The 20,107-nt window shown below is 48.1% G+C and overlaps 2 protein-coding genes across 5 annotated transcripts in view; one reads left to right on the plus strand and one right to left on the minus strand.

Moving 5' to 3' along the window:
• Prr14 (proline rich 14) lies at positions 1-19,527 on the minus strand. Of its 4 annotated transcripts, XM_041666483.1 has the most exons (13): positions 19,113-19,527; positions 5,447-5,601; positions 4,599-4,670; positions 4,303-4,471; positions 3,548-3,669; positions 3,287-3,476; positions 2,431-2,474; positions 2,133-2,338; positions 1,179-1,764; positions 975-1,044; positions 807-898; positions 471-542; positions 1-381 (listed from the first exon to the last, which is right to left on the minus strand). In XM_041666483.1, the coding sequence occupies exons 3-13, from the start codon at positions 4,619-4,621 to the stop codon at positions 126-128; spliced, it is 1,830 nt and encodes a 609-aa protein (XP_041522417.1). In that variant the 5' UTR covers positions 4,622-4,670; positions 5,447-5,601; positions 19,113-19,527; the 3' UTR covers positions 1-125. The 4 variants fall into 4 exon arrangements, with proteins under 4 accessions (XP_041522417.1, XP_041522421.1, XP_041522420.1 ...); XM_041666487.1 differs by lacking the exon at positions 4,599-4,670; XM_041666486.1 differs by lacking the exon at positions 19,113-19,527 and having other exon boundaries at positions 2,133-2,242; positions 5,447-5,572.
• LOC121457591 (zinc finger protein 689) overlaps positions 19,507-20,107 on the plus strand; it is an 8,578-nt gene continuing 7,977 nt past the window's right edge. The window contains exon 1 of the mRNA XM_041666488.1: positions 19,507-20,031. Coding sequence (XP_041522422.1) covers positions 19,827-20,031 — 205 coding nt within the window. The 5' untranslated portion in view covers positions 19,507-19,826. The remainder of the gene's footprint in view (positions 20,032-20,107) is intronic.

The raw sequence follows: 20,107 nt of genomic DNA on the forward strand, positions 1-20,107 counted from the left end.
TCGGAAACATATTGAAAACTTTATAGAAATATAGAGAAAAAAATACAATTGACCCAGAGATTTCCCCCCTCCCTGAAGGACGGATGGACAAACAGTGAGAGCTCCTAGAGCTGACAGGGCTGTTCTCAGTCTCTCTCCTCCTCTAGGAGCAAGGCGTCTAGTTCCTTCAGCCGTTCTTGCAGCAGACGTCCCACGTCCTGGCTGGGTGCCAGGTTAGGAGTAAGGGTCCTGCCAGCTGCAGCGCGGGCCCCTCGTGATGGTCGACGGGATCGAGGAAGGCTACTGTCCCGAAATTCTACAGCCCGTCGGAGTTTCCTAGAACTGGTAAAAATCAGAGTCCCATTGCGCTCCCGCGGCTCCTCGAAGATGGTCTCAAAGGTCCTGGGCCGGGCAGGGAGAAGAGGTGTTTACGAGCATGCTCCCTGGTTCCAACGGCCCTCTGCTGCCCTCAGACCTTCCAAGTTTCTCACCTTCTGGCTGTTGGTGATTGGTAATTCTTATTGGTATAAATTTCTTCCAAAGTAAACTCCTTCTTGTTCAATCTGGAAGCAAAAGCAAAGGACACTGAGAAACCCTGAGCAAGGAGGTCCTGAGAAGGTCCAGGGAAAGCCACTGAATTTCGGGTTTGGGGCCATGTGAGAGTCAGCAGTGACGCGTGAGGAAGTTCTAAGCACAAGCCACGTCCTTGCTAAACTTGAGTCTTCCAGGCTGGACTACGCTCCTTGAGAGGAGCCAAGGCTGTACTTGAGGGATACGAGCTGTCACCTACTTGGTCATGGTAGCTCCCTGCCCTCTGAGCCTCTCACCTGACTGGTCTAGGCAGCCCCATTGGTGTAAGGTTTGGTTGTAGTCGGACGGGCGTCCTCCGTATTCTGAATCCAGAAACCTTTCCCGTGGTCTGCAGAAATGGGGCAGAGGGTGAAGGGAAGGCATGGGCTCAGGCCTCAGCTAGCTCCCGTCTCTTTATTCATTACCTTGGTGTCTGGGTCAGAAAGCACCTTGTCCTTTGAGGCTTTTAACTCCTTCCCCTTGGTTGAACCCAATCTGCAGAGATGGTCAACAGTCAGGGACAAGGAAACACAGAGCATACACCCGTCTTCTGTCACTGGTTACTGAGCAAAGGAGGCCGGGCTCAGGCTGTAGCCAAGGCTTCCAGAAAGGTTTATTAAGAGCACTACCTGGGTTCTGCTGATTCGCAGAAGAAGGAAGTGGATGCAGTGGATGAGGAAGATGTAGTGAGAGAAGGTGAGACTCCCACTCCTCCAAGAGGGAAGACCTCTTTCCGGAGACAGGGCCGAGGAGGCGGTGGGGTCCGGGTCATCTCCCCACAACCCACAGTATGTCTCCGGGGCCTGGACTGGCTTGGCTGGGATGGAACAGGAGGCCAGGTACAGCTACCTGGGCCAGGGGGCCCCAGATCAGGGCAGGAGTAGCTTCGGCCCAGAGCTAATTTAGGGACAGGTGGTGGGGCACTGTCCTGAGTCCGCCACTGGCGGATAGGGGGCCGGGGGCTGACAGATGCAATTCTCTCAGTAGCCCTGGACTGCTCAGCCTCTGAGATAGCAATCTTCAACTCCAATTTCATGGGAGGTGATGGGGGTGGAGGCTGTGGTGCTTTGTTAGGCGTGAGGAAGATGTCAGCGAAGCTCTCAAGCTTGGATCGGACGGAACGGAAGAGAGGGGCCAAGCCCCAGGGACTGAGACGGGGGCGTAAAAGGCTGGACGGTGGTGGGGTCAATGGGGCCTCCAGAGCAGGATCTGGGGCTGAGGAAAGGAGAGGGTCACAGGTGGGTATTCCTTACCCTCAGGTGATTTAAGCACCACCTCACAAGCCTCAGTCTCTTTTCCCCAACACTAACCTGTCTCTAGAGGAGTGAACCTGATCCTAAAGTCCTAGAAGTAGGATTGCTTAACATGCCCTAAGCCCTGGATTTGATCCCCAGTGCTGAAAAATAAAATAAAAACCCTCTGAAGTCCCTGAGGTCCAAATCCCATTTTTGTCCATCCTGCTCTGCCCTGGGATGGGTTAACTATGGATGGGTTAAGTCCCATCCATAGTTCTTCCCCTGATATTTCAAGCTTATGTTGCCTATTCCAGACTTTTGAGTCTTATTCCTCTATTCAAGTCCTACCCGGTAGTGGGCTCTCTGGAGGGTCCGCAGGCAGAGTGGACGGCTGGAATGGAGGGTCTAGTTCTCTGGGCGCAGGCATTGGCTGATGAACTTTTGTCATAGGCTCAGCTCTGGGGTGAGGGGACAAAGTAAGAGTTGGGGGTGCTTCCAAGTCCAGGTCCCTCCTAGGCCAGTGTTTCCCCTGGCCCTTAAGACTTCTGAAGGAGCTATAAGGAAGGATTAGACAAGTAAATCCTGACGTCCCCAGCTCTGGATGTCTGAGTGATAGCTTTGATAATCCCTTCTCCAGCCATCTCACCTTTGTGCTGGGACAATGAAGCTGGGCCCTTCTTCAGCCAAACCCTGGATATAAACAGGGGAGGTGATTTGAAAAAGCAGGAAGCCATCTTTGTTCCCCCATGGCCTAACTTATTCCCCAGCTATCTGCTCACCCCAATGACAACATTTTATGTGGTAGACACTACCTCAATAAAGGGTAGAAGAAAAAAAATCTTTTGTCTACAACCAAGCAGGTACTGTCTACCACATAAAATGTTGTTATTGGGGTGGTGGCACAAGCCTTTATCCCTATACTTGCAAGGTAGAGGCAGGCTATAAATTGGGTCAGCCTGGTCTACACACCAAGTTTTTGGCCACCCAAGTCTACATAGTGAATGGGAGGAGGGGGCGGTGAAGCGGGCTGGAGAGATGGCTCAGTGGTTGAGGCACTGCTACTGTTCCCGAGGACCCAGGTTCAGTTCCCAGCACCCACATGGCAGCTCACAACTGTTTAACTCCTGTTCCAGGGGCTCCAATATCCTCATACAGATGTACATGCAGGCAAAACACCAATGTACATAAAATAAAAATAAATTATTTTTTAAAATTCTTTTGTACTGCCTTTACCTCACCCAGCCTCATGCTTGCCCTAGTTGGAACCAGAGATCTTCACCATACTTTCTTTTTTTTTTTTTAAATATTTTATTTATTTATTATGTATACAATATTCTGTCTGTGTGTATGTCTGCAGGCCAGAAGAGGGCACCAGACCTCATTACAGATGGTTGTGAGCCACCATGTGGTTGCTGGGAATTGAACTCAGGACCTTTGGAAGAACAGGCAATGCTCTTAACCACTGAGCTATCTCTCCAGCCCTTCACCATACTTTCTTATACCTCAACTGGTTGTCTGGAGTTGGCAATGTCTTCCAGTACCACCACTAGGGTGGGCTGGGTGACCTGGTCCACCTTCTGTGAAGGGCTCTCTTCTGGGCCAGAGGCTGCCCTTGAGCTCATCCGCAAGGTGGGAGAGGACTGGTGGATGCGGCTTAAGGGTTCTCGGCACAAATGCAGTGGGTCAGGAGGCCTAGAGAAAAAGTGGGGGGATCAGTGGGCTCAGCTGCGTTCTCAGCTTATTCCCTTCCCTGCCACACTCACCTGGCTTGTAAGGGCCACTTGACCTGCTGGGGTGGTAAAGCTGGTGACTGTCTGCAGACAGAATCTGGGTGACTGTTGTGATGCATCCGGCTGGAGGTGTCCTCTTGGTATGCCAGGGGGACCTAAGAGAGGAAGAGTTGTTAAAAAGGAGCCAAGCTGGGTTCATGCCTATATAATCCCAGTACTTCTGAGGCTAGCACAAAAAAGATGGAGAGTTCCAGGTCAGCCTGGGCTAAAAGGAGAGACTCTGTCTCAGTAAGACAAAACGACAGCAAAGACCAAAGTAATGGAATGAGGCCAACTGGACAGGAGCTCCTGTGTCTCAGTGTCCCTAGTCACAGAGGAGACAGATTTCAGCTAGAATTCACTCAGATCCCTAAAGGAAGTGATTTGGTCTGAATTAGGAGTGAGATAGTAGAGTCAGGACCTGCAGGTGTGAAATGTAAGTCATCTAATCTAACCTAGGCTCTGAAGAAATGGAAAAAGAAGTGACGTTTTTCTCATCTCTGTCGTGTAACCAAAGACACAACCAGCATGCTTCCCGGGGGGGCAGGGTAGCCAGAAGTTTCTCATATTTAGTAGGAGCTCAGTGGAGGGTGCGGGGAGGACAGGCACACCCCAGAACCATGCAGAAGTCTTGCATTAAGGAGACTGCTTTGAATGCTGGCTTAAGGGATCTGGTCTGACTTTAGTACTGAGCCAGGGCGGGGGTGGAGGACTGGGAAGGGGAGGCGTCTTTCAGTTAAAGGGCTCACCCTGTTTGTAGCCATGACATCTTCCAGCACCACGGCCAGGACCCTCCGAGAGGCCTTTTCCAGGGGCGAAGGAGTCCCCAAGTGCTGCAGCCTCGGTCTTTTCGGGCTCCTGGCTTCCCATAATGCTCGCGTTAGGGGCTGGCGGCACAGGTTTGACTGTCTAGAAGGGCTGGAGGATGAAAGAAGTAGAAGACAGTTGCCTGAACCAGTTGTTGGCTCTGTAGTGGTCGGGTACAGCCGCCAGGATCCCCGTGTCCCAGGCTCAAGACAGGCAGGCGGGCGGGGAGCGCTCTCACCTGGAGTCCCCAGGGAAGTCCATAGGGAAAGCGGTGGTTCCAGGGAGTCCCTGGGGGATCCCAGGCTCCGGCCTGGGGTAAAGGGGGAACAGGGGAGTGGGGAGTGAGGGCCAGCTCCTCCCCCGGGACTCCGCCCTTCATGGTCCGCCTGCGGCTCCCGGTAGGCCACGGGCCTTTTCTCGAAAGGGCGCCCCCAGCTGGCCGCTCGGAGCCGGGTCCTCCCGCGGCAGCCGCCTTGACCACTCGGGCCCTGCCGGGCACCTGCCTAGACTGGATTGCGGAGGTCACAGCTCTCCCAAGGCTCGAGCCTTCTGGGACCTTTGTCCCCGTAGAAGCCTCCCCGGGGTTCTCAAGGATCCGCTGGGATCCCGGTCCTGGGAGGTTCCGTTTCCGCTAGATTCCTCGGTGATCCTCGCCCCGCCAAACAAGGGCTCCAGAAGAATTACTCCACATACTGACAGCCCTCCCTCCCACCAGATCGCCTAAATTGGATCTCTGTGGAAAGACTCCTACGGCGCGGGTCTCCAATCAGAAGCCGCGCGACTCGCCTCCTCCCACTGTGAGCTTCGTCTTAACAAAGTTCCATTCGGGGGAGGCCCAAGCTCATCAACGAACTCAGCCGGGATGCCGGGGTATACCCTGTCAAACCGACAACCCATTCACTCCAATCCCGGAAGGTCCAGCCTACCGGTAACAGCCCACCCCAAGCCCCCGCCCTGCCTGGGTCCCCGCCCCGCGTTTTCGGGAGCTCGGGACCAGATGGCTCAAACGTTTCCTTCAACGCCCGCCTCTCTGCCCTTTCTCCTGCCGGGTCCCCCCCATTCCCACCCCTCCCCTGTGCCGCTCACCGCAGCTTTCCTAAAATCCCGGGTTTTCGACAGCTCCCACCTCCGGCTTCTTTAAAACCAGTCTTACGCAGCTCTGTCCAACCGTCGGAGGCCTTCTTCTCTGTGTCTTGGGCACCGCCCAATCGCTAGTGCTGGTCTTCCGGGGTTAGGCGAAGCTACGTGAAACCGCCAGGCAGCCATGATATCTAGGGGCAAGAAGCTAAAACTGGGACAGCGCCGCCATTATAATTGAGGGCAGTACGGCTGGAGCACTAGGCGACCGAATTTTACAAAGGCCAGTCAATGGTCAACTACTATGTCAAGTTTCTTGATCTATTTGGACAACAGTAGTGAAGCTGAAGTTCTCCACATTTCATAAAACCTTACGTTTGTTTTCTTCCTCTTGTTCCTATGCCAGTAAATATTGAGAGCTAAGAAATTTCCATTCTCTTGGGTTCCTCGAGGTTGAGGCTCTGGGAATGAGGGAAAAAGCAGGGCGGGGACCCTGAATATACAAGGTTAACGATTAGGGCTGGTGCGTCCTTGGACTTGTTCAGTTTCTGGACAGACTGGTTAGAGCCTAAGTGGATGCAGAGGGATTCATTCACTGGTGTTAAGTTTACTTCTTCCTAGAGAACTGTGTGTGCCTCTAGGAAGGTTCAGTAGAGGCTCCACTGCAGGAGACCAAAGGGTTGCTGGGTGGAGCAGGTTCAGTGTCCTTTCTATTCTGAAGAGGAGCCTGTAGTATGCAGGGGGTCAGGTAGTCTTTAGGAATGCGTGAGAAGGAGTAGAGTCCTAATGCTTGCAGAGCCTGCACCAGCAGACCCTTTATTAGGAGCTGGACTGCTGTGGGGAAGAAATGGGCATTTACTGGCGTTCTGCATTGTGAATGTGCTCTTCCCGCCTAGCCAAAGCCCCCAACTTCCCTAGGATTCCCTGTTCCAAATCAGTGTGTGTGTGTGTGTGTGTGCGCGCGCGCGCGCATGTGTGTTGGTTTATGTGGAGGCAAGAAACCATTGTAGGGTGCCTTTCTTAATTGTTCTTTTAAAAAAAAAGAAAAATTACTTTTAAAAAGTATGTTTATTGCCAGACAGTGGTGAGGCACACCTTTAATCCCAGCACTCTGAAGGAGAGACAGGCAGATCTCTGTTTGAGGCCAGCCTGGTCTACAGAGTTCCAGGACAACCAGGGCTACACAAAGAGACCCTGTCTCAACTCTCCTCACCCCCAAGGGGTGGGTCTTCCCACTTCAAAAGACTTAATTAAAAAGTACCCTTTACAAGTGGTTAGTTAGTTCCAGATGTAGTCAAGCTGACGACCAAGAACAGCCATCACAGGGCCCTGGACGGCTGAAAATTCACAGCAATCCTTCTTAGCTTTCCAAGTGCAGGGATTACAGATAAGCACCGCTAAGTCTGGCTAGCTAATACTTTTCTTGAAATACTCACATACCATATAATCCACCCACCCAAATGTACAATGAAATAATTCTTAGTCCCCAGAGCCATGAGAAAAGTGGTTCAAGAAGTCTGGAAAACTTGTGTTCCCTGATGAATCAAGAATTTGCACTTGGCATTGTAATTTTGGAAGCTTCATCCAGGCTGTTTTGGGCATATGGAAATCAACTGGCTTAATTGGAAATATGGGAAAAATAAAAATGCCCTGGGCAAAGGGAAATGCTTCAATCCATTGAGGCTGGACCCTGCAGCCACAAAAGACTAAGTTCATTCTTAAAGTGTCTCCAGCCTTCTTTTGATGGCCTCGCGTGAACCCACACCAGTGCCCACAACACACGTGACATTATGGTGCCCAATGCGTGGCTTGAAATAGGACAAATATCTGCTGAAGCACAGAGAAGCCTGCCACTTTGAGAACTGGTAGGACAAGTGCCCTCAGTGGAAGGGGACTCTCCATCTCAGGAGCTAGGGTCTGTGCAGTTATTACAACACCTGTTAAAAGGAGATGGCGTGGAAGCCAAGGAAAACAGCTACAGAGCTCTTGGTGTTAATGCCACAGCCCTGCCACTGGCTTCAGCAGCTATGGAAGCAGGTGAGGAGAGCTCTGAGGAGAGCTCATCGGAAGGGAGAGCCTGTACAGTTAGAAATGTGGTCTGTAAGTCACTCAATATCAGACGCTCTAGAGCCGCTGCAGAGTGAGGAGTCACCTAAAGCCGAATCTGAGGTGGAACAGGAAGATAAAAGACACTCAGGCTAGAAATCGTCAGTCAGCAGAGGAGAATGTTCCTTCCCAGTGGATAGGAACGCTGTTTCAGAGGGCAGCGACAATGAGGAAAGCCAGGACACTGGAGATGACACGCCTCCTTCAGCAAGTTCCACTGGCATGCGCCACCACTGGCCACACAAATGCAACTATAAGATTGTCTTTTGTATTTAACTTCTTCCTTTAGTAATATTTTTTTAAAAATATTTATTTATTATGTATACAATATTCTGTCTGTGTGTATGCCTGCTGGCCAGAAGAGCGTACCAGACCTCATTACAGATGGTTGTGAGCCACCCTGTGGTTGCTGAGAATTGAACTCAGGACCTTTGGAAGAGCAGGCAATGCTCTTAACCTCTGAGCCATCTCTCCAGCCCCCCCTTTAGTAATATTTTTAAATGTTTATTTTTATTTCATGTGTGTGGAGGTTGTCTGCATTATGTGAGTATGCTATTTGTATGCCCAGTGTCCAGAGGCTTGAAGAAGGCTTCACATCCTAGAACTGGATCTAAAGATGGTTGTGAAGCACTATGGGTGCTGGGAAGTAAAGCCAGGCCCTCTGCACGCAGGAAAGTGCTCTTAACTGCTGACTAGACCCCAGTCCCAGCCTTGGCAGTATTCATGCTTTTTTAAAGGCACTATTTGCTGCAGGGTAGTTTATCACACTGAGATTGCACTATATCCTGGAAAAGCCTGTTTCTAGTTGTGGTGTGGCTCAGTCCTAGTGCACACCTTTAACCCAAGAGCTTTCTGCTTATTGCAAATAGGATTAAATAAAATTGACAGGAAGTGAACAAGAAAAAAACCATAGAGAGTAAGAGGGAGTCAGGACAGAGAGAGATACAGGAAGTGGAAGGGAGACATTGGATTGGAGGAAGGTCAGCTGGGTGCTTTCTCTGCCTCTGAGCTAGTAGGTTTCCACCCCAGCATTTGTCTCCCAAGTCTTTATTGGTAAAATTGAACATTGAATTTTTGTCAAAAATAACAACCATTTAATTATTTGTTAATTAATTTTAATTGGTTTCAAGGTAATTAATTTTTCTTCTCTTATATGTTAATCCTAACCTCAGCTGTCCCTCCCTCCTCTCTTCCCAGTTCCCCCCTGCAAACACACCTTCCCTTTCTCCCAGATCCACTACTCCTCCATTTCCCTTCAGAAAAAAAATCAGATCTACCAGGGATATCAAGCAAGCATGACATAACAATTTACAATAAAACTAGGCACATACCCTTATGTCAAGTTATAGTGTTAGCCACTCCCACCAGTTCTGCGCCATCTTTACCCCAGCACATCTATCTTGCAGGCAGGACAAATTGTAAGTCGAAGGTTTTGTGGCTGGGTTGGTGTCCCACTCCCTCCACTGGGGGCCTTGCCTGGTTACAGAAGATGGCCAGTTCAGGCTCAATATCCCCCATTACTAGGAGTGTTCACTAGGGTTACCCTCATAGATTCCAGAGATTTCCACTGCACTAGGTTTCTAACCTCGACCCATAATGTCCCCCAATACTCTCTCCATCCCTCCCTTGCACCTGATCTCTCCTGTTCCCATTCCCACCACCCCCAACCCACACTTGGAATCCATTCTATTTCCCCTTTCCAGGGAGATCCATGCACGTCTCCCCTCTCCTTGAGCCCTCCTTGTTACTTGCTTCTCTGGATTTGTGGACTGTAGCATGGTTTTCCTTTACTTTACAGCTAACATCCACTTATGAGTGAGTACATACCGTGTTTGTCTTTCTGGGTCTGGGTTACCTCACTCAGGATGCTTTTTTTTCTAGTTCCATCCATTTACCTGCAAATTTCATGATGTCTGTTTTCTAGCAGCTGAGTAAATTGTGTAAATATACCACATTTTCTTTATCCATGTTTTGGTTGAGGGATGTCTAGTTTGTTTCCACTTTCTGGCTATTATGATTAAAGCCTTAGCAGTTTGTTTGTTTGTTTGCTTTTTCTTTTTAGGTTTTCTTGGAGACAGGGTTTCTCTGTGTAGCCCTGGCTGTCCTGGAACTCGGTCTGTTGTTGCATGAGTTCTAATTGGTCTTAATAATAAAACCTAGAGCAAGATATCTGGGTAAATGCTGAAAGGTCAGAGAGACAAAGGAGCGAGCCACAGCCAACTCTTACCTTGCTAACCCCTCAGCCAAAAAAAGGGCTGAGCTCTTGTCTCCTCCCACCTCACATTCCTCTCTCTACCCAGCCATACCATTTCTTGTCTGTCTGTACAGACCTCCAGACCTCTATGGTTAACTAGTGGCTAGCTCCACCCTCTGATCTTCAGGCAAGCTTTATCTGTTAGAGCACAAACAAAATAACACCACACTCTGTAGACCAGGCTGGCCTTGAACTCACAGTGATCATCCTGCCTCTGCCTCCTGAGTAATAGGATTAGGTCTGCAACATCAAGCCTTGCCGTGGAATCTTTTTGTACACTGTGAATATGTGCTGTGGAATATTAGTTAAGATTAGTATTACACTTGTTTATGCTGTGGAACATTTGTTTAATGATCCAAAGATATGTTGCATTCTTTTATGTTGCATTTGTTTAACTCTGTGAAGCTGTGCTACTTTGTCTGTCTAAACACCTGATTGTTCTAATAAAGAGCTGAATGGCCAATAGCTAGGCAGGAGAGAGGGATGGGTGGGGCTGCCAGGCAGAGAGAATAAATAAGAGGAGGGGAAATCTAGGCTCAGAAGTAGAGCAATGAGAAGAGAGGGAGAGAGAAAAGGAGGGTAGGAGGACGGTAGGGGCCAGACACCAGCCACACAGCCAGGCACGGACTAAGAAGAAAAGGAAGATATATAGAAGTAAGAAAGGCAAAAAGCCCAGGGCAAAATGTAGATGAGAAAGGGGATAAGTTAAGTTACAAAAGCTGGCTAGAAACAAGCTAAGCTAACTAAGGCCAGACATTCATAAATAAGAATAAGTCTCAAGAGCTAGTTCCACCAGGCGGCCTTTAATCCCAGCACTTGGGAGGCAGAGGCAGGCGGATCTCTGTGAGTTCGAGGCCAGCGTGGTCTACAAGAGCTAGTTCCAGGACAGGAACCAAAAGCTACAGAGAAACCCTGTCTCGAAAATCAAAAAAAAAAAAAAAAAAAAGAAAAAGTCTCTGTGTATTTATATGGGAGCTGGATGGCAGGCCCCCAAAAGAGTAAAAACAAAACAAAACAACAACAAATATGTATCACTTGGATTTGTTTAATAAACAGCTGAACGCCCAAGTGGCTAGGCAGGATTTTCAGGGCAGAGAGAACTCTGGGAAGAAGAAGGGTAGAGTCGAGATGAGATGCTAGGACTGACAAGTAGTAGCATGGGCAGTACAGGGCAAAGGTAATAAAGCCATAAGACATTAAGTAAATAAATAAAAATGGGTTAAGTTATAAGAGCTAGTTAGAAACGAGCCTAAGCTATTGGCCAAGCTTTCATAACTAATAGAAGTCTCCAAGTCGTGATTTGAGAGCTGGAGGGAGGCTCAGAAAAATCCACTAACAAAGCCTGACTGACTTTTTGAGACAGCATCTTATACTGTAGCCCACGCTATCCTTGAACTCATTAGGCCTCAGCCTCCTAAATCCTGGAATTATAGACCTGAGCCACCATGCCCATCTTGCATTTATTTTTGAAATTTTTATTTTATGCCTGTATTTATGTCTGTGCACTATGTATATCATGTCTGATGTCTTCACAGGCCAAAAAAGGGAGTTGGACACTGTTCCCAATCAGCCACACAATCATTTATACTCTCAACCTGTGGGTCGTAACCTCCTGGGGGTTGACTGACTCTTTTATGGGGGTTGCATATCAGATGTCCTGCATACCAGATATTTAATTACAATTCATAACAGTAGCAAAATTACAGTTATAAAGTAGCAACAAAAATAATTTTATGGTTGGGGGTCACCACAGCACGAGGAACTGTATTAAAGGGTCACAGCATTGGGAAGGTTGAGAACCACGGCTCTAGAGTCTGAGCTATTGCATTCAGTAGGTTAGGTATAAGAAATGTCTTAGTTACCCGACCAGCTAGTTTTATATCAATTTGACACAAGCTGGAGTCATCAGAAAGGAGAGAGCCTCAACTGAGAAAATGTTTCCATAAGATTAGTCTGTAGGCAAACCTGTAGGATAGTTTCTCAATTAGTGATTGATGGGGAAGGGCCCAGCCCATTGTGGGTGGTGCCATCCTGGGCTGGTGGTCCTGGGTTCTATAGAAAGCAGGCTGAGCAGCCATGGGGAGCAAGCCAGCAAGCAGCATCCCTTTATGGCCTCTGCATCAGCTCTTGCTTCCAAGTTCCTGCTCTGTTTGAGTTCCTGTCTCGACCTTTGATGATTAACTATGATGTAGGAGCATAAACTGAAAAAACCCTCTCCTCCCCAAGTTGCTTTGGTCACGATGCTCACCACAGCAATAAGACAGCTACTGTTGTGTTACTGTGAAAAGATGCCATGAACAAGACAAGCGTTTAATTGATGCGGGGATCTCTGTAACCAAGACAAACAGTAATGATCCATGGGGGCGAGCTTGGCTTAACACGGCCAAGTAGCTGGTGTTGGCCAGACGTGGGGAGTCTGACCCTGAACAGTTTAGGCATATTTAAGCACAGTACAATTTAGTGTAACCATTCCTGTGACAATTAACTTAATCCCGTGTGCACAAGAGAGCACTCACAAATCTTTTTGTGGAACCAAGTTAAATAAAGATCAGATGTGTCTACGCAGAAACTCTTTGTAAAGTACACATGACACCTTCCATAAAGATGGGATCTATAGATTGGCTGAGAAAAACAAGCTTATGATAAGGGTCTGGGGATCTGGTGTGGATTCCTGCCACACAGATAGTGCAAAGGTCATCAGGCTATTACCACATTGCTCCCAGCCTTCTGGGCAGGTTATGTATCCCTTACTTTGAATGAATAACCTTGTATGTTTAACATTCCACGTTCCTCTAGTGCCTATCAGTGAGTCAGGAAACTCCATGCTTCCTAAAATTGGGGGCTTGCTTACCATTCGTTAGTCCACAATTATGGCAGGGAACACGTGGCTGCAGGCAGGCAAAGTCCTAGAACAGCTCGGAGTTCACATATGATTCACACGCGTGGGACACACTGAGCCTGATGGGGCTTCTGAAATCTCAAAGCCCACTCCCAGTGACACACCTCCTCCAACAAGGCCCTGGCTTTATTTATTTTTAGTAATAGAGACAGTTTATTCAGAAAGGAAAACAGGCTGGCTATAATATGGCTCAGAGGATAAAGGGCTTGCTGTGCAAGCCTGGTGACATGAATGTGATCCCCAGAACCCACACAAAGGTGGAAGGAGAGAGCCAACTCTACAGTTGTCCTCTTGCTTCCAGACACGCACTGTTCCCCAAACATCAAATACACACACTGTATAAATACATTAAAAAAGAAAGAAAAAGGTATTCCAAAGGGTGGAAGTGGGATGGTGAGCTAGGAAAAGAGAGGCTCAAAAAGCATCTTTATTATCATACACGATATACAATTTACCATCTTATTTTATAGTTCAGTAGTCAGGTGTTCTGTCATCGATAGGTATCCACTCCCCACAACTTTTTCCTTTCACAACTCAAATATTTATCTACTAAAATAATTTCATTTCCTAGCCTGGGAGGTGCTGTCACACGCCTTTAATCCCAGCACTCCAGAGGCAGAGGCAGGCGGATCTCTGAGTTTGAGGCCAGCCTGGTCTACAGAGTGAGTTCCAGGTCAGCCAGTGCTGCACAGAGAAACCCTGTCTCAAAACAGGAACTACTGTAGATGTCTCCTCTAAGTAGAGTACCATAGCACTTACCATTGTGTGACCAGCTTCGTTCATCTCATACCACAGTCTTCATCCATGTTCAGTATGTGTCAGCAATTACCTTCTATTTTAAGCTGGATATTCCACTGTACGTTTTTGTTTATACATTCAGCTATTGATGCCACCATCTTTGGCTATTTCATTGAATGCTGCTAAGGACACAGGCTTACGAATGTCCCTTTGAGGGTCTCCTTCCAGCTTCCTCCCCTGCCCTCCCCCACAGGCTCTCCCTATTTATCCCAAGGTGGCCTTGAACGCAGGATTCTTCTGTCTCAACCTCCAGAAATGCCATTATTACAGGCATGTGCTGCCATGCTCAGTAAGTTCTTTTGATGTGCTCTCAGAAGTGGAATTTCAGGAGCAGAGGCACGCACTTACAGGTCTGTGGACCTAAGTTTGATCCCTGGATCCCGCAAGGGAGCAGGAAAGAACAGTTCCTCTATGCCCGAAGAAATAATTAAAAAACAAAACCAAACAAAATCAACTTAAAAAAGAATCTCAGTGTGAGCCAGTATAAAGCAGAGTCGGAGGTCACATAAAATCAAAAGGTACCCAGGCGCCCTTGAAAGTAGGGGCACGGACTTCTTATAGGAAGGTCATGAGTGGCCACTTAAACCATTTTGGTGGCACCCAAGTTACTTGAAGAGGTTGCTGAGAAGCCTTTTCCCACTAGTCTGTTTGGGTATGAGGTCATAGGCTGATTCCCAAGGTGCCCTGGATAGGATCACCTTCTGACAGGGTAAAAACTCGGGTTAAGGTGTGTGGGGACAGGGATGGGATCCGGAGAGATGGCTCAGCAGTAAGAGCGCTGGTTGTTCTTTGAGGGGACCTGGGTTCATCCCAGCACCCACACAGCAGCTCACAGATGTAACTCCAGTCTCAGGGAATCTGACACCCTCATCTGGCCTCCCAAAAGCACTGCAGGAATTTGGGTGGTGCACAGACACCCATACGCAAAAAAATTAAGACCAGGCTGAACTTGAACTCAGAGATCCATCCTGCCTCTGCCTTCTGAGTGCTGGGGTCAAAGGTGTGTGCCATCACACCTGGCTGAAACATCTCTATATAAAAGAAACACTGTCTCTCTGCTGTTCACATCTCTATATAAAAGAAACACTCTCTCTGTGCTTTTGGCAGCTTTCACAACAGATGTTAATTGTGCTGGACTCTTGTATCTCAGTGAGAGGCATCATTCACTCAGGAGTGAGGGCTCATTTTCCTTCCTGTGCTACTAGAATTTTCCCTGTCTTTCTATCATGCTGCAGCCTTTTCTCCTCCTCCTCCTCCTCTTCTTCTTCTTAAATAGAAAATTGCTGCTTCTGCTTCACCAGATGGGGCGTCTCTGGATAAAGATTTCCACATAAGCGCCCTGTGTGAACAATCTCTCGTGCTGGTCTCAGCCCAAACTGTACCCACAAAGACAATTTTCTTTTTCTTTTGATTTTTGAGACAGTCTCTCTTAATAAAAGTCCTGACTATTCTGGGACTCACCATTAAGACCAGACTGGCCTCAAACTTAAAGAAACCCAAACTCTCTTGCTTTACAAAAAGCCAGAGTAAGAAATGAAAACAGAGGAAAGGAGGATCAAGCATCAAGAGTCTTGATGAAGCCAGATGTGGCAGTGCATGGGAGGCAGGAAGGGGTAGTCACCATGCATTCACGGCCAGCCTGGACTACACAGTGGAACCTTGTTTGAGAGGAGGAGGAAACAGCCTGTTTAAGTGAATACTCACATGAACGTATGGCAAGACCCTGTGCAGTGACTTGAAGCCATAAGGACCTGCTTGCTTCAGTGATTCTTGGCTACCCAAGCTCAGAAGATGTGGTTGTGTGTGTTTCTGAGACAGGGTTCCTATGTGGCTCTCCCTGGCTGTCCTGGAACTTACTCTGTAGACCAGGCTGCCTTGAACTCAGTGATCTGCCTGTCTCTGCCTGCCACGTGCTGGGATTAAAGATGTGCACCAACACACCAGCTAGAAGATGCCCTCTTTGCCCTTGCTGAGACCCCAGCTTATAATACTACCTTTTTATTTCATTTTTGTATGTTTTAACAGCGCTATCAACGGAATCCTGGGTCCCATGCATGCTAGGCAAGCGCTGTTCCACTAAACCACACCCCCAGCCCTTGCTCCTACTTCTCTCAGAGAGCTTACTCCGTCCTGGAGACAGACTACACCTTGCGCCAACTTTGGCTGTACCTTCCACCTGAGCCTGTCTGTGCACAGATGCAGATGTCTGCAGGCTGTGGGTGCCACTGTGTCTACCTCTCCCTTCTGGCTACCACTGTCAAACATTTTCACGGTCAGTGCCACCATTGCCTATAATCTGCCACTCACTGTGCCAGCTAGGAAACTGCCTTCATTATTCCTACACAGAGAGATGCTCTACTGGTGAAGTAACCACGGGCAGAGCATCTGCCACAGAGGCTCCCACAGCCATTCACAGATAGGTGTGTGCACAGGTGGTAAACAGGATGAGATTCGCCCTACATAGAATTCATCTTCTCCTCATCTCTCTCCTGCCCAGCCACAGTTATGGTTTGAGTATGAACTGTCCTCTATGGGCTCAGTGTTGAATGCTTGGTCCAAAGCCAGTGGTGCTATTTCGTTCTAGAAAGTACGGTGGAATATAACTATGTAAAGATGGGTTACATTTGTTTAACAATGTAAAGATGTATTGTTTTGCCTGGCTAAGGCACTTGATTGGTCTAATAAAAAACTGAACAGCCAATAGCTAGGCAGTAGAGGAATAGGTGGGGTTGGTGTGCAGAAAGAATGAGTAAGAGGAGAGAGAGAGAAGAGAGAACAAGGGAGAACAGTAGGGAAATGCTGGGGCCAGCAAGCCAGGCCATCACCAGACAGACAGGTATGGAGCAGGACATAATGAAATGAAAGGTAGAAAGCCCAAGGCAAATGCAGACGAAGAGAAACAGGTTAAAATAAGTTATAGGAGCTAGTGGGACAAGCCTGTTACAGGGAAGTTTAGAAGGCAGGACCTAGCAGGAGAAGTAGATCACTGTGGGTAGGTCCTTGAGGATATATTGTTCCTGATCCCTTACTATTTCTCTCTCTTTCTCCACCCTGTCTGATGTGAAATGAGCAGCATGTTCTTGCCTCCATACTGTTCTGTCCAAGTGCATGAAGCCACATTACTGTGAACCAAACCCTCTGAAATTGTGAGCCAAAATAAATTCATCCTCTCGTCTCTGTCAAGCATTTGGTCACAATGATAACAAAATAATAACAACAACCTACTATGGAATATTCCTTTACATCGTGTGCGTGGTACTGTGACTGGTTTAATAAAAAGCTAAATGGCCAATGGCAAGGTAGGATTTTCAGGGCAGAGAGAACACTGGGAAGAAGGAGAGCAGAGATGCCAGGACACAAAGCAAGCAGCATGGCATTACAAAGTAAAGAAAGGTAACTGAATCATGTAAAAGAACATAGATGAGGGCTGGAGAGATGGCTCAGTGGTTAAGAGTATTGCCTGCTCTTCCAGAGGTCCTGAGTTCAATTCCCAGCAACCACAGGGTGGCTCATAACCATCTGTAATAAAGTCTGGTACCCTCTTCTGGCCTGCAGGCATACACACAGATAGAGTATTATATACATAACAAATAAATAAATATTTAAAAAGAACATAGATGAAAAGATATTGGTTAATTTAAGTTATAAGAGCTAGTTAGAAACAAGCCTAAGCTATTGGCTAAGCTTTCATAATTTTTTTTTTTTTTTCGAGACAGGGTTTCTTCGTAGCTTTTGGTTCCTGCCCTGGAACTATCTCTTGTAGACCAGGCTGGCCTCGAACTCACAGAGATTCGCCTGCCTCTGCCTCCCGAGTGCTGGGATTAAAGGCGTGTGCCACCACCGCCAGGCTAAGCTTTCATAATTAATATGAAGTCTCTGTGTTGGTTATTTGAGAGCTGGCAGGCAGGATGAAAAAAATCCACCTACAAATGGCGTCCAACGTCCAGCTCCCAAATAAAGACACAAAGACTTAATATTAGTTATGAATGTTTGGCCTTAACTTATGCTTGACCCACTAGCTCTTATAACTTAATTTAACCTGTTTCTCTTCATCTATGTTTTGCCTTGGGCCTTTTTACCTTTCTTTCATTCTGTATGTCCTACTCCATGTCTGACTGGTTAGTGACTGCCTGGCTGGCCAGCTCCCATGTTTCCCTTTCTTTCTTCCTCATTCTCTCGTCTCTCTCCTCTCTTTTCTTCTGTTCTTCTACTTATTCTCTCTGTCCACCAGCCCCACCTATCCCTCTACTGCTTAGTTACTGGCTTTTCAGCTTTCTATTAAACCAATCAGGAGCCTTAGGCAGGAAAGGTGAAACAGCAACTCATCTTTACATAAACAAATGTAACACATCTTTGCCTAGTTGAACAAATGCAACACACCTTTACATAGTGAAAGTTCCACAACACATCTTTGTGTATGAGCTGGTAATGAAGGAACTTTCCCAGCTGGTACAATGAGTGCCAAATTATAGGCAATGTTCTATGTTATCTATAGAACATAGATAAAGCAGGGGCAGGAGAAGAATAAAGTACAGTGCACAGAGTGACAAGGTCTGTAGGAACTAGAAAATCCCCTTTCAGAGAGTGGATATAGGAGTAATCAGAAATGAATTGGTGAGTGCTGGCCACACAGTGCAGGGATAGGGTTTGTGCTTAGCTAAGATGCTTCAGAGAAGAACATGTAGTCCAGGAAAGGACAGTCTGAAACTGGACTGGGTGAATCTGTTAAGTAAGAACGTGGTTCAACAGAGATGATACATGCAGGGAAATCCGAGTTCTAGGCCAGCCTGGTCTACAAAGTGAGTTCTAGGACAGCCAGGAACTGCCTTCCATGGCCTCTGCATCGCTCCTGCCTCCAGGTTCTAGCCCTCCTTGAGTTCATCCCTGAACTGTAAGCCAAACACACCCTTTCCTCACTAACATGATTTTTGGTTTCATCTATGATACCAATAGAAACCCTAATTAATATACCTAAACCATCCCCAGCACCAAATAAAGCTGAATGTGCTATGCAACTTTTAATTCTATCACTCGGGAGTTAAGAGGTAGGAGGATTAGAAGTTCTTGGTTGTCCTCAACTGGTGTGGGAAGAACAGCAAAAGCACAGAGGTCTCTGTGTAGCCTCTTGATGTGTAGATCTTCTCCACACTTCTCAACAGCAGGCAATCTTCCTTACAGTTTGTCCTGATATTTATACGAGGCTTTGGTTTCTCACCCAGTCCTGGTTATCCATTTTTAAAGATATTTTTATACAACTTCGAGCCTCATGCATGCTAGGCAAATGCCCTACCACTGGGCTACATACCCTTCCTTTAAAAACAGGTTCTCCCTGTGTTGCTGTCCATGCTATCCTGGAACATGCTGATGGCACAACCACACTATTTAGGAAAGCCCCGGTGGAGACGTGACTTCCCTGCTTCCTTCCAAGTGAACTGACCAGCTAGCCATCTGCTCTTTAGCAGCCTAAATGTGCATCCCACTGTACAAAGAAAGAGTAGGCACAAGTTATTGGTTTAGCCTCCAAACAAAAGTCAAACTTCCTAAAGCATTGAAAGGTGAGTCGTTCGTGTCCATAGACTACTTAGGAGCTGCCCAAGGTACAAGATTAGTTAACTTACCCTTCGAGTCATTCAGTGTTACTAGACGTGCCAAAAAACGTTATTACTGCTCCCGTCCTTCCTAGGACTTTTCAGAATTCCTCGCTGAGACAACTTTATGGTATAGAAAGCAGATATTCAACAAATCCATGTTGACGTTCTGTGACGTTCCCTAGGGGGAATACGTAGAAACGTCTTCCCCAGCTGGGCAAACAAACGCTGGAGAACACAAGGAGGGCCTCCTACTTCTACACTTCTCAAAACCTGTTTCGGAACACTCCATCCACCTTCTTGCCCTTAAGAATCGCTCGGCTTCATTCAAACGGGCCGCCTTCGCCGACACCCAATCAGAACGTCCGATCTTCAGCTACCGACCAATGAAGGAATGCAATAGATAAGGTGGAAAGTAGGCATGAAGCCATCTCGCAGCGCCATTACACTTTAGGGCAGGGAGGTTAAGAAGCCGGCATGGCGCTCGGGTCAATAAAATCGATAGCTGGAACCTGCCTGTATTCTAGGCAGCGGCGGTGCAGGAGCGGCGCCGCCATCTTCCCCGAAGGCATCTTCCGGTGCCTGTCACCCAAGTTCCAGCGGGAGTTTCCTGAATAACGGTGTGGTCGGCGTTGGGCCGCCTGACCCCTCCGGCGGCAGATTCGGATTTACTCCGGGCCTTCCCGGCCGGGCTCCCAGGTCTCAGGGTGCGCGGTGCCCGGGCAAGGCGGGGACGCAGGTCCGATGGCGCCGCCTCCGGCTCCGCTCCCCGCGCGGGCACCCGGAGAGACCGGACCTACTCGGAGAAGGGGCAGGAGGCCAAGAGCCTTGAAGTTCGCGGACGTGGCCGTGTACTTCTCCTCGGAGGAGTGGTGCTGTCTGCGGCCCGCGCAGCGGACTCTGTACCGGGATGTGATGCGCGAGACCTACGGCCTCCTGGGCGCGCTCGGTGAGGCCCGGCCCAATCGGCTTACGCGGGGCCTAAGGGATGATGGAGCTTGAGGGCGGGGTAGACTGGGGGCAGG

The sequence above is a fragment of the Microtus oregoni genome, unplaced genomic scaffold (assembly GCF_018167655.1).
Source record: "Microtus oregoni isolate MIOR12 unplaced genomic scaffold, Mior012 000016F_ref0000370, whole genome shotgun sequence".
Lineage (NCBI taxonomy): Eukaryota > Metazoa > Chordata > Mammalia > Rodentia > Cricetidae > Microtus > Microtus oregoni.

Excerpts from the sequence above, each read along its gene's own strand:
- Prr14 (XM_041666483.1), bottom strand. The coding sequence starts at position 4,621 with ATGGACTTCCCTGGGGACTCCAG. Across the intron at positions 3,477-3,547 it reads AAGTGGCCCTTACAAGCCAG|GCCTCCTGACCCACTGCATT; the intron begins GTGAGTGTGGCA and ends CTTTTTCTCTAG. Across the intron at positions 2,475-3,286 it reads ACTCCAGACAACCAGTTGAG|GGTTTGGCTGAAGAAGGGCC; the intron begins GTATAAGAAAGT and ends GTTTATATCCAG.